Source organism: Mauremys reevesii, linkage group 8, assembly GCF_016161935.1.
Source record: "Mauremys reevesii isolate NIE-2019 linkage group 8, ASM1616193v1, whole genome shotgun sequence".
NCBI lineage: Eukaryota > Metazoa > Chordata > Testudines > Geoemydidae > Mauremys > Mauremys reevesii.
The window spans coordinates 80,769,412-80,783,985 of NC_052630.1; the positions used below are offsets into that span (position 1 = coordinate 80,769,412).

Sequence of the window (14,574 nt, forward strand, 5' to 3'; positions counted from 1 at the left end):
ATGTATCCATCATTTGTTACTAAAGTGTGACTCTTGTTAGGTTCCTATCTGCTTTTAGATAATCAAAGAACATTGACTAGAACTCTGTGTCTTCAAAGACAGATTTGGCACTATAATCTATGCCTTTGTCATTTCTAGATAGGATGACTGTAGTAAGTTCTACATGGGATGAGGCTACACCTTACATCCATTCAAAAGCTGAAGCTAATGTAGAATATGGTGGACCCATTTGTTAAGTGATGTAGCTCACCATGAGTATGTGACACCAAGGGTGTCCCCAGAAATTGACATGGTATGCACCGGTAATCCCTGTGGAGCCATCCCCACTGCTGCCAGTGGGCCCCAGCATCTAGCCCACCAAGTCTGCATCATGCCCAGCCCCTACCTTCCAGCCCGGCCCACCCAGGTGCAGTATCATTCCTTCAGAGAGCGGGGACACAGGCTTCTGGAAGTGGCATGACTTTGGGATGGTGACATTACTCATGAGTAGTAAAGGTACAAACAAATTTTGCAGGTCAACCCCAGTGAGTGCAAATGAAACCCTTCTATTACCACACACCACAAATGTACCATTTGTTTGGAATCACCTTGTATTTTTAGTGGTGGACTTTTAGAAGAGTCTTAGTTTTGGGTACATTGGTTCCTGTTTGTTTATTATACTATTATAAAGTTTGTGCCCTGTGCCCACAGTTCACACTTTAACCTGCTACCACTATCCTCAGGGGCCAAAAATCCCTAAAGAGCAAAGGGAATTTTGCTAGTTTTATGCTAAGGAGCTAAGAACCAGGAATGAGACTCCTGCAGAGAAAGTATCCTTAGAGAATAGGATCTTTTGCATTTCCAAATACTATAATTCTATATAAACTAAGTCATACAGATATCAATTTTTTCTTCTATTGTTCGCCACTAGGTGGAGCTACAATTCTTATTTGTTTCTCTTGATGACTTTCCAGGAACATCATAAACATAACATTGATATCATCTGAAAAACTAGAATATTCTGTCTTCATTAAAAGCAGACACAACTTACCCCAGCTTAGGTGAAACTTCTAAGACCATGTAATTTTACCTCCATCCATCAGCACGTAGTACTGACTAATATGCTACTCGGGGGAAAGAAGTGATTCATGCCTTTTTTATAAAATCCTCTGGTGAGGAGTATATTCTAATTTGCCACAAGATGTCTCAGGTGTACAACTGCTTTTAGCAATGAAAGCTGCACCAGTAAATGCCAGTACATCCAACTGAGAATGTAACCTATTGAGCCTGACCAGGTAGTCTTTTCTCAGGCAAATTTTCAATTGAGGTCAAAAACTGCAAAATCTGTCCAAAAGAATGCATAACAAGAGGGCTCTAGAAAAGTGTGAAAAATCCTACAATATTTAAGACAAGTGAACATAACTAGACTTAACTTATTAAAAACAAAAATTGCACTCATCCTACTCAATATCTAAGCGTAAAAATATCCACCAAGGAAGAAGTGGTTGACGTCAATTCTTTTAGAAGTTTTTAAACGGCAATTGGAATTTCTGTACCTAATTCTGCAAGCCTCTCCCTTGCTGAAACTGGCTCCTACTTGTAGTGCTGGTAATGGTAGACCCCAGTGAAATGGACTGTAAATCAGTTTCCAACCAGATTTAAGAATGGTTTAACAATGATTAAAGGAAATCTAAATATTTTGTTTAAACATTAAAGTTTTTCTTTTGACTGCAGGTAATTTACAATAATATCATCCGGTAAATACACTTCACCTCCCCTTGACAACCACTGCTCTCTTCAGCACAAGCTGTCGTCTTCTCTTTTCAACTCCTGATAACACAGACTCCTAGGTTGGGAAAGCTATTCCTATCCAACACTCCACACCAAGCTGCCTGCTGATCAGACAGTTGTACTTTACTAGTTAGTTCAGGTGTACTCTTTCATCGTTTCTAATTCTTTCTCATCCACTTTTCTTCATCTTTCCTTATTCTTCTACGTTATTAACCTCAGTGATTATGGGTGCTGTAAAATATTCTAAAATTGTTACTGTAAATCCTGATCAATAATGGAACTTACCTATGCTAGCCATAGATATGTCCTCTTCCTCATCTTTTTTACCTGAAATACAATAACATGATGTTAAGGTGGCATTTAAAAAATTCTAATACATTAGTTATCCTTGTATAATCTTTAATTTCATAACATACACAAGTGGCAACACATTCTTTATAATGTATAAAATCTAACCTGTGAAGAGGCAGCACAATACACTTTCTATTCAACGTAGATTTTACGAAAGAAACTACCGAATCCTATTCGAATGAGTGTCTGAATGTGTTTTAAGGAGGCATTGGTTTTTCTTTGAATTTTGAGAGAAACGTAAAATTGATGTTTATTGTGAACAGATGCTCAAGACACCAAAGAGGAAATCTCCCACCTTGTGGCACAAATGCAGTCACAGCACGCTACCTGATAGCATCCCCTGGGTAACTTGCCACCCAGACATGGTCATGACTGAATGGGATGGTAAATGGCCAAGTCCCCCTAAACACTTTGATCAGTAGAGCTGGCTAGTATTCAGAGGAGCCGATGTTGCATCTTTCTAAAGAGTGGTGGAGTGGGTATGGAGCTTCAGGAGTCATTATGTATCCCTGAGCTTATGTGATGGTTACAAACTCTACAATGGGTCAGGACAGGAAGGGATTAATGGTCTGGCATTGTCTGCTCTGCTGCGTAGCATTCATTAGACATAATGATTGGGAGGGTATGCATACCCTGCACTAGGCAAGAAAGGGTTAACCCCACATTATGGGCAGCCAAAGTCCTGCCCCCCAGACCATGCTGGGCATGCTCCAACTGCTGCCTCAGTATAAAAGGGAGCAGCCCAGCTCATTCTAGGTTGACTGCCGAGGAGAGAGGACACTTGGTGGAGGCTCCTGCACAAGAGGCGCTTCAGCACTTGACTGCGGGCACCAGAGATCCCAAGGACCAGACCAGAGACCAGCAGACACAGCTATGTTGACAGAAGAGTGCTTCTGCTAGCATAGCTAATGTCGTTTGGGGAGTGGTGTTCCTACTCCAGTTGGAAAACCCCTTTCTGTTGGTGTGTGCTGTGTCTACATTGGGGGCTAGGCCAGCATATGCTGATGTAGCTGTGCTGGCATAGGCTCTAAGGTATAGACATAGCCCCAGGCAGATGGCCAGAAGAAGGACTGGGGAATAGCTTTGTTTAGTGTTACTTTGTGAGTTTTGTGTTTGAATAACAAGTGAAGCCCTGAGAAAAAGGCCTTGATCCGGACTCTGGGTGTGGTTTCAGTCCTTCCTGGGCTGGGGACACAGGCCTCCAGTCTACACTCATGAACTGACCCTGGTCCATACCTAGCCTGGGGTGCTGACCTGTTGTTGATAGTATTGATGATTGTTTTAGCTGAAAAGGTTTTTATTGATACCATTCACTGAGGTGTGTTTCCTTTCTGGTTTCTGCTGTGGTCAGCTGGCCCTCTCCAGACGTGACTGCAGCCCAACTCCCCTTAGAACAGTGCAGCAGCACACGGAGTCCAATTTTGACACTCATCTTGATAGCACATTGTGACCTCTTGGGTGAATTTGCCTAGACCACTGAAGAAACTCTTTCCTTACAATATACAGAAGAGCCTCACTAACCTGCACTTTGCTAACTCTCTCTCCCCACTTCTCAGCTGAGATATAATACCAGAGCGCTCCAGTAAAATTACATATTATTACAGTGAGAATTCATAATATTTAAAAAAAATGATAGTACATTGGTGGTGGTCACTATTAAATATTAAACACTGAACATTTTCTGCACAGTGGCACCTGACATACCTCAGTATTTTCCTGTACTTAAACCTCTATCTTCATCGTAAAGCAATAATAATCAATCATACTTAGCTCTCATAAGCTTTTCATTGGTTGATCTCAAAATGCATTACAAGGAGATAAGCATCATTACCCACACATTATAGCTGGGGAAACTGAGTCACGGAGCAGTAATGTTACATGTCCAAGGTCACCCATCAGCCCAGTGGCAGAGCTGGGAATAGAAAAAAGGTCTCCTAAGTCCCAGTCCTGTGCTCTATCCACTAGGCCACATAGTAAATCTAAATTATGTTTCTCTAAATGAATATAGTTAATTGTGTGATGTAATGTCCATGGTGCTTGTGTTTTGGTCACTTACTTGCTAATTCACAAAATTGTAATAATTCCTAACAGGTCTCCCAGTCATTGGTGCAAATTAGTGAGTTTTAATGTACTTAGTATATTTGTAACATTTTAGCCCAAGCAATGTAAGTAGCTGCCATGTAAATCTAGGCAACATCTTTCTTTACCCCTGTAGTATCATACATACCAAGCTGTTTTCGCTTGCCTTTGGCTGATCCTTTAGCTTTGGTTTCTCCTTTAATTTTCTTTACTGAGCCTTTGGCACTTAGAGCAGAGGTCTTGCTGGATTTTGGACTTTCTAACATTTTTCAGATTTCTGTCTGGAAAGATATTATATAGAGCATGAATATATTGTAATCAACGGGTCAAGTCTGCTGCTGGCCAAAATGAGAAGTTTGGCCAAGGCTTACATTTATACAGATTATCATTAAAGTATTTTTCATCCATGTCTAAAGGAACTGTCTAAACGTTTATGCCCCAAACTTACTGTACTTTTGACATGGCATCTTACAGTTGGAAAATGCTGTTGCTTCTGTTTTTGGGCATGTCTACATAGCACAGCAGTGTGCGCTAAAGGTGTGTGATTTTTAAAGCACGCCAGTACGCTGCGCACTATCTGGCAGTAAAAATTCAATAGTGTGTTTAATGTAGGGCGGTCACTAGGGAATTTTTAATGTGTGCTAGCAGTGTGTATATGGGCCAGTTGGCGTGCAATGCAGTACAGTTTAGAAATTACATCCTCTTGCGCACACTGCTGTGCCATGTAGACAAGCCTTTCGTAGACTATTTATAATATTGATGGTTCCAGGTCTGAATAATTAAAAAGGTAAATAACATAGTGAGAGTAGGTTTCATGCACAAACAAAGCTGTGTACTTTTGCTACAGTCTTCATGGAACATGTGGAGTATCACAGACGTGATTATTTGTCCCAGTGTTTTTAAACATAGGCAGGAGCATAGCTGCACACAGCATTTTTGTACAGAGTATTACCAAAGAGATATTTATCTGTATTTTTATTCGAGCTAGAATTTGTTAGCGCTACTATCTCAACACAGCTCACACTGAATAAAACTGTGCTACCTACAGTTTTCAGTGTCTCACTCCTTCCTCTCACCTAAACTTCTTGAAGACAGGTAACTCCCATCTTTGGAGGATTCCAGTTCCACAGGAGCAAATTCCAGTACAGTGAAGATAATATCAGAGAAGATACCATGACCAGTTAAATGATATGCCATTCCCTGACCACAGTTTTCTTTATCACAGGGGAAAATTAGGGATTTGTAGGTAGTTCAGTCAAGACTCACTGACTCAAGCAAACCATGCTGGTTTTGCTGTTCATCATTTTTTTCCTCATTGTCAATTAACAGTCCATAGCATTTCAATTGCTGGACATTGCCAGCACTGTTTTTCTTCAGCCTAGCCTGGGACCTCAACCTCAAATATCCCCAAATCACACATGAGGCTGAATGTCTGAAAAAGACCTAGGCCCAGATTCTGTTCTCATTCCCACCACTGTAAATCCAGAATAACTGGCCACTTGTCTCAATTGACTTTTTAGTTTGACACCATTAAGGGCAAACTTGAACAACTGTACAATTAGTTACAACATACAGTCACACACATTTCTTCTTTGACTTCATTATTCTCTACACACATCTGGAGGCTCAACCAGTGGCTGTCTGGCTTATTTTATTCTCTTTATTCCCTCCCACTTCTCCTTCACAAAGGATAGGGGGAGAGTTTAGGAAAGAAGTATAGAGGCTCTTTTTTTCTGCTTCAGAGTGGTCACCATAGTCATAATACATACAGGAATCACAAGAAAACAGCTTTCTGCTTCTGCCTTCTTTTCCATTGAAATAGTCCAACAGAGCTTTTTACGTGTATAATGAAAATTATTATAATATTAAAAAACAATTAGAATAGCAGAGATCACAGGTTGTAAGAAGGGTCTATTCTGCTTGACCTAAATAAAGAATCCTGCCAGCAGTATGGGCCAGGGAAGACAAGACAAAACAAAACCAAAAAAAAACATGAAACACAGTTGCAGCACCATCATGTGGAAAACATACACATAGCATCCAATTAACTAGCAGTTTTTACAACCAGATTGGTCCAGGCTTTCTTAGGTCAGATATTACTAGTGAACAACCAGAAGATTTAAGCATAAGTAATGAAGGCTGGAGTGGCAGTTGCATTGTGCCACAGGTCTCTATAACGTGGGCATATAAATTTGAAACTAGTTTTTAGAACTGTAAGCTAATTGAGGCAAGGACCATATTGTCATAAGTGGTTGCATAGCACCTAGTACATTTTGGGTGCTACCACAATATTAATAGTAATAAAAGAAAGGCCCTGCACTCATATCATGGGGCAGAGGGAGGGCCATGATACAACACTGATGAGCCCTAAAGGGAGGTCCCTCCAGCGTTCTTTGGACAGACAGCATATTCACCAAAAAGGACCTGAGACTGAACGTAGGTGAGATTTAAGTAAAATAAAACAATATCAGAGACTCCCCAGGGGAAAAACTTAAAGAAGGTATTTTAAGAAGCCTAAAATGGTTTGTACTAGGACTGTCAAGTGATTAAAAAAATTAATCATGATAAATTGCACTGTTAATAATAGAATACCATTTATTCAAATATTTGTGGATATTTTCCACATTTTCAAATATATTGATTTCAATTATAATGCAGAATACAAAGTGTACAGTGCTCACTTTATATTTATTTTTATTACAAATATTTGTACTGTAAAAAACAAAAGAAACAGGTTTTTTTCAATTCACCTCATACAAGTACTGTAGTGCAATCTCTTTATCATGAAAGTTGAACTTACAAATGTAGAATTTATATACAAAAAATAACTGCATTCAAAAATAAAACAATGTAAAACTTTAGAGCCTATAAGTCCACTCAGTCCTATTTCTTGTTCAGCCCATCACTCAGACAAACAAATTTGTTTACGTTTGCAGGAGATAACACTGCCTGCTTCTTGTTCACAATGTCGATCTGAAAGTGAGAACAGGTGTTTGCATGGTATTGTTGTAGCCAGCATCGTAAGATATTTACATGCCAGGTGAGCTAAAGATTCATGTATCAGAGGGGTAGACGTGTTAGTCTGGATTTGTAAAAGCAGCAAAGAGTTCCGTGGCACCTTATAGATTAACAGATGTATTAGAGAATGAGCTTTCGTGGGTGAATACCCACTTAGTCGGATGCATGCAGTGCCACTACATGCATCCGACAAAGTGGGTATTCACCCACAAAAGCTCATGCTCCAACCAACATTCCAGAGGACGTGTGTCCATGCTGATGACGGGTTCTGCTTGATAACAATCCAAAGCAGTGCGGACTGATGCATGCTCATTTTCATCATTTGATTCAAATGCCACCAGCAGAACTTTGATTTTCTTTTTTGGTGGTTCGGGTTCTGTAGTTTCTGCATTGGAGTGTTGTTCTTTTAAAACTTCTGAAGGCATGCTCCACACCTCATCCCTCTTAGGTTTTGGAAGGCACTTTTCAGATTCTAAACCTTGGGTTATGTGTTGTAGCTATCTTTAGAAATCTCACATTGGTACCTTCTTTGCGTTTGTCAAATCTGCAGTGAAAGTGTTCTTAAAATGAGCATGTGCTGAGTCGTCATCTGAGAGTTCTATAACATGAAATATATGGCAGAATGCGGGTAAAATAGAGCCGGAGACATACAGTTCTCCCCCAAGAAGTTCAATCACAAATTTAATTAACACATTATATTTTTAACAAGCATCATCAGCATGGAAGCATGTCCTCTGGAATGGTGGCTGACACATGAAGGGGCATACAAATGTTTAGCAACTCTGGCATGTAAATACCTTGCCATGCCGGATACAAAAGTCCCATGTGAATGCCTGTTCTCACTTTCTGGTGACATTGTAACAGGGCCGCCCAGAGAGGGGGGCAAGTGGGGCAATTTGCCCCAGGCCTCAGGCCCCGCAGGGGCCCCCATGAGAATAAAGTATTCTACAGTATTGCTACTTTTTTTAATGGAAGGGGGCCCCAAAATTGCTTTGCCCCGGGCCCCCTGAATCATCTGGGCAGCACTGCATTGTAAATAAGAAATGGGCAGCATTATCTCCCATAAATGTAAACAAACGTATTTGTCTTAGTGATTGGCTGAACGATAAGTAGGAGTGAGTGGACTTGTAGGCTTTAAAGTTTTGCATTGTTTTGTTTCTGAGTAGCAAAAAAAAAAATCAACGTGTGTAAGTTGCACTTTCATGATAAAGAGATTGCACTACAGTACTTGTATGATGTGAACTGAAAAATACTGTTTCTTTTATCATTTTTACAGTGCAAATATTTGTAATAAAAATAATATAAAGTGAGCAGTGTACACTTTGTATTCTGTGTTGTAATTAAAATCAATATATTTGAAAATGTAGAAAAACATTAAAAAAAGTTTAATAAATGTCAATTGGTATTCTGTTTAACAGTGCGATTAATCATGATTAATTTTTAAAATTGCAATTAATATTTTTAATCACGTGAATTAACTGCGATTAATCAACATCCCTAGTTCGTACATTAAAAGAAATGTCTAGATGTGTGTGTTTGTAACTTAAACTAAAAGTTAGGACGATCCTTTAATTATTTTGCTCCCCACATTGAGAAACTTAGTGCTTCTCTTTTTTATGCCAACTGCTCTTAAATCATTCTAGAAGGAATAAGAAATCAAATATCATATTCTGCTCTACACAGACAGAACATGTAAAATTTTAATTTGGAGGCAGCTGCTAGCGAAGAGAAGAAGAACTGGTCATCTATTATTCTAGATTTGGGGCTTAATCCAGCTGCCACCGAAATCAATATATATTTTGTAATTGACTTCAATGGGAGTCAGGTCAGGCTTAACTGTAATTCTCTCTTTTTTTTTTTTACAATATTTGGGATCCCCTCCCCCCGTTTTCCGTTTCACCATGAACAAACTAGAAAACTATAATCTAGAAATAATCTATTTTTCCTCTTTTATCAGAGTATGGGAATGACAGGTGATGGGCAACATCAGCATTTAAGAAATTATTAATCATGACTGATTAGTGCAAATATGGTCCCCTTGCTTAAATCCATTCATGAGTTGTATAAATATAAACCACTTACTTTTACCATAAGTCATAACCGCACTTGCACAAGATGGGTTAATGTTCCAGAACTCTGAAACCACTGCAGTTCTGGAGCTGCCATTTTATGAGAATTAACAAGGACTTACAATTGAATCACATTCTGAGAAGAAACATATTTACTAATTTTACATGGAATGACTCTAAAGTGAAGGATTCAAGGTTTTACCACATGTTTACTCAATCTTAATTTGATATCATGAAACTTGTCCATAATAATTTCTACTGAAGATTGCTAATATACAACTAAACTCACTTTCCAACTGCTTTCCTATATATAGAAATATATTTATGTTGTGCATAAAATGTACTCATTGATTCTTGCCTATCTATATTCTTGAATCCAGGCTTTGCATTGAGTAATGTGGTTATCTTACAGTTCTGAGACACATTTTAACCTCTGTGTTTTTTAAAATGTGTTGGGACTGTCTAATTAGAATGATTCCATGCTGCTCCAAAAGACAAGAAGAAAGGCATTCTATCTTTATGGGCATATTATGCTAAAGATTTGGCTAAAAAGACAGAGAAAATGTTGTCAAAACCTCCAAGCACAGCCCTACAAAAAAATCCTGCATGGCACACCATAAAGGAAAGCGCAAGATTGACAAATGCAAGTATACGGATCAATTTTCTTACACACAGAAAGCCACTACTGATCCATACCATTGTAAATTTAAAACAACTGTTGCCCACTGGCACTGTCTGTGGTCCTGATCCCACAAAGGAATCCTATTGCTGCTCTAACTTGAGCCAGAAGCTTGAAGCCCCTGAATGAAAGAGAGAATGTTTTCCAACACAAACAAAGCAGACAGTAATTCTGAAAATTAACTGGAGGGCAAGATGAACCGCTGAATATTTAGTACAGTCACATTCCCTTATCTCACCACTTCCTTATTCAACATTGAAATAAATCCAGATTGGAAATTTTGATTTGTTTCTAGTGAGTAATCAAAACCATAAGTCACATAAATAGAGGAAACACTGAAATATCTGAGATTAATCACGTCTTATTTTAAGAAAGCAACTTACAAAGCATAATAGTGTATAAGACATCCCCTTATTACATTCTTTTGCTTGACTTTAAAGCTACTGTGCTGAGAACAACGGTTCGCAAACAAATCTCTTTAAAATAAATTTTAAAAATCTCTCCGGTTTAATTCTCCCCCCTTTATCCTCTGTACTGAGAGGTCATACAGACAAGTGAGGGGTTGGCAGGAAGATTGTGGGGTGGGTGAGAATGTGAAATGTAACTGAGTTGAGTGATGGGGATCAAATCTGGAACCCACAGATGCCGCGTAGGGACCAGCTGGGAGACAGATGGACATACATTTATTACAATATAGTTAGGGAAAAAAATTAATTAGCCTTCCTTTATAATCTCAAAAACAATACATCCGTTCTGACTCAAAATTTGTCATTCTCTAGGCACGTGTTTGTCTGTAGTTAGGACACTCTTAGGGCCTTATCTTATTCCTACTGAACTCAACAGCAAAACTTCTATAGATTTCACTGGAAACAGAACCAGGCCCCTACCATTTAAATCTGTGCAACGTGGATATAAAATGCTACCATTTTGATTTGGCAACATATGTGACTGTGCAAAGTACAATGCAGCGGAGAATCAAGGCCTTAACCTTTACGAGCCCCTGTGGGTAGCTGACATGAATCAAAGACTCTAAAATATTGTAACATTCACTTTGGTATTATGCTATGGTCTCCTGTAAACTATTGGTCCTTAGTGTATAAGCTAAAGCAAACATTTTCAGGACTTGCCTCTACTTTGGACACCTCCATATTTGGTTTCCCAAGTTTAGATACAATAGTGTCTTAGATTAAAAAAGCAAGGCACCCAAACTTAAAGGACACTTTTGAAAATCTGGCCCTCAGTGACTTGCCTCAGCTCACGAAGTTGAGCCAGAGAGAGACCAAAAACTAAAAATGAGGTCTCCTGATTCTCATTCCTGAACAGTAGCCACTAGACTAAGCTGTCTCACCTTCTCTGTAGCACAAACCATAATAGATACTATCAATCTTGCCAAGTATCTATTCTGCCAAGTTAAGTACAACTTCCACTATTACTTGAATAACATTTTGTTAGTCACTTTTTATTAAGCACTGACAGTATGGTCAACAACGTACAAAACCCATAAAAAGAAATGTCTCCTGCCCAGGGGAGCTTACAATTCGAATAAGAATCTTGCTCTGTGAATTTTTCAGAAGAGGCCAAGAGTTTAATTTTTAATGTCAAGCAGAAATGTTTTGTCCATGTTCGATTCCTATCCGCACAGAGAGCTCTCTCAGTTCTTATACTGCATAAGAGTAGGACTCCATTACTTGTATTTCTCTATAAATACCCAAATGCAATATTTTCATAGTCATGTTCATTAACTAAATACCTGAACACTAAACTTGAAAAATAACAGCAGAGTGTACAAAACATGTATACAAAGAATAGTTATTGAAAACATAATATAATATACAAAACCCAGTATTAAATAAACCAGACATTTTATCTGCGGGCTGTTTATGTCCACAGATACGTGTAATTTACTATCTAAAATCTTTCAGAAAATATGAGGAGTCAATTTTCAGCACAAGTTGTCAGAACAAGATCATATATTAACTGGTAATGTCCAAGCAGACATCATCTGACAACTTTGTATTTGATAGTTTACAGATTAATTGGCATCATGGAACCGATGTGCAGTCCCGAGCCCTAGACTCTCAGAAGAAAAATGAAGATCAGAATGTTCTCTGAATTGTTTAATGGACCAAAAAAATAGAGTTATGAAACAAATCCACAAAGTTGCTGGGTGCCACAGAAAGAGAAAGGTGATTAGTTATAAGCAATGCAAGGGATGCTGTCTAAACTGAGAAGGAAGAATGATTAATTAGTGGCCTAATTGAACCACTTAAGGTCATGTTTGTGTGTATTACTAATTTAAAACTGATTTATTACAATTTAAAAGACCAGAATAATCAAATATACTTCTACAGAACAAAACAGTACCAGCAAAGTATAAAAAACATACTTTGTTATTTTGTTGTCTGTGTCACCAGATCTAAATTAAAGTGACACTGGCAACTTAAAAAGCACACTTCTGTCTGGGGGGAAGCTACAATTGTTAACAGTAACAGCTAAGAATGATCAAATTTGTACAGAAGCCCTTGTGTTGTTTATTTTGATTAACTTGATGTAACCTGCCGTACACAGGTTTTGATATGCCCCCATATATGAACTGACAATGTATAACTGCATTACAGAAGTTGTTTGGAATTAAACTAGATTTTTTGGCAATTGAGGCCCTGATCCAAGCAAGCATCTGAGCATGTGAGTAGTTCCACAGTCATCAAACAGATGCTTAAATGCTTTCCTGAATCAGGGCCTCACTAGGTGCTTGATGGGCTTTGCTACCTGAGAGGACATAGGGAGGCAGTTAGAGACTGAGCAACATGAGTTAGATGTTTCTGCTAAAATTATCAGCAGTGTAAAAATGTTGACATTTAAAATGTCATATTTAGGTCTCAATCATCTCACTGGGAAGCAGGGATCAGTGTACACATCTCTGAGGGCAGGTCTACACTACGGGGGAAAATCGATATAAGATACGCAACTTCAGCTACGTGAATAACCTAGCTGAAGTCGAAGTATCTTGTATCGAATTACCTACCGTTCTCACAGGGTGGGATCGATGTCCGCGGCTCCCCATGTCGACTCCACTACCGCCGTTCGGGTTGGTGGAGTTATGGAGTCGACATGAGCGCGTTCGGGGATCGATATATCGCGTCTGAGACGCGATATATCGATCCCCGAGAAATCGATTGCTACCCGCCGATATAGCGGGTAGTGAAGACGTACCCTGAGATATGGTTTCTGGGTGGCTATAGTCTCAGGAAGACTGCAATGCATCAGCTTATATCTGATTAACATTTTCAAGCTTTTCTTTGCAACCACCAGGACTAGAAACATAATATTTTTTAAATAAAATCTTAGATTCTAGAGCACAATCCTGCAGCACTGTGTGGATTCCAAGGTAAATTCCAGGGAATACAAGGGAAGGGATCCTGACTACTGGTTTCAGCATGCCATGCTCTGTTTTGATCAGATTTCCAGCCTCCTTGTAGGTACTGTCTTTGCTAGGACTGCAGACCGTGGCATGCAATACTCCATTTTATTCTGAGCAGAAATGCTCATGGAAATCTACATGTCCCAGCATGTTCATCTTGAGGAGTGTGGACAGTACATTTTTGCCCTAAGTGGAGTCTGCAATGCACACTGGGCATGTCCCTGCATGCACTGCAATTTTTCAAAAAGAAAATGAGGATGATCAGTACAACAGGCTTATGTTATAAATTCTATAGTGTCCAAGTGGAGGTTAGGTCTGGGTCCCAGGGTCAGAACCATTTTCACATTGTGGTGACTGTTGCTAGAAACCACCAAAATTAGATTAAATCACAGGTTCAAAATATCACCCAAAGGAAGCTTCCTCGTACCTCCTTTTCCTTTCTCCTCTTTACCCTGATGCTTCTTTTCCACCCTCTTTTAACAGTGTTTATGTTTTTCCTTAGGACATATTTTGTCACTCATTTTAGATGCTAATTACAATCTCCCCCTCCCCATCTCTCTCAAAGATGTTTTCTTTGCTGATTTGGCCTTTTTTCCTCTGTCTCCTTTTTGGCTTCACTGCTTTCTCTTGCCATCCCAATCACTCCTGACCATTTCTAAGCCCCTTGCTCCCCTCTCTCCCACACCCTGCCGAGGCTGTGTGCTGCATACCGGGGTGGGGAGTGTTTTGGTGGGCGAGCTGCTGAGAGTGGGAGGCGGGGTCGGGATGGGGGTCGCCCTGCCCCTGTGATTACCCCTCTGGGGGGGTTATGCCCCTGGGCTCCCAGATGGTCACCCTGCGCTCGCTGCTACCTCCACCCCCGTCTGCCCCCAGCCCCCATTACCTGCCTGCAGGCGCAGGGGGCCGCTCTGGGGTCTGTGCAAAGAGGGCCTCAGGCCACGCTGCAGGCGTCGTTAGGATGCTTCAGTTGCTAGGGCCGAGACACAAGCGGGACTGACAATTCTATCAGGCAATACGCGCCTGCCAGTTCAACCCGCCTCCTGCGAGGGGAGCCGCGATTGGCTGAGACAGACGAAGTCTGTTCTAAAGGCGACACCGAGAAGACTACAATTCCCAGCATGCTGTGCGCTGCCATTCTCGTAGCCACCGGTGTGAGACGGCGAGCAGTGCATGCTGTGGATTGCGGT

At 39.9% G+C, this 14,574-nt stretch overlaps 1 protein-coding gene across 8 annotated transcripts in view; it reads right to left on the reverse strand.

Annotated features, from left to right (window-relative positions):
* DNAI3 (dynein axonemal intermediate chain 3) overlaps window positions 1–14,373 on the reverse strand; it is a 46,204-nt gene extending 31,831 nt beyond the window's left edge. For 3 of the 8 annotated variants that reach the window (XR_005584142.1, XM_039486635.1, XM_039486628.1), the window contains exons 1-3: window positions 14,271–14,373; window positions 4,349–4,481; window positions 2,056–2,097 (exon numbers count right to left, since the gene is read on the reverse strand). Coding sequence is in view for 7 of the 8 variants with exons in the window: in XM_039486635.1 (XP_039342569.1) it covers window positions 2,056–2,097; window positions 4,349–4,466 (160 nt within the window). In the remaining variant the exon portion in view is untranslated. Of the gene's footprint in view, window positions 1–2,055; window positions 2,098–4,348; window positions 4,482–9,300; window positions 9,369–13,814; window positions 13,834–14,270 lie in introns of those variants that run through there. The other 5 variants (XM_039486629.1, XM_039486633.1, XM_039486632.1 and 2 more) reach the window with 5 other exon arrangements.
* Window positions 14,374–14,574: the final 201 nt, after the last annotated feature.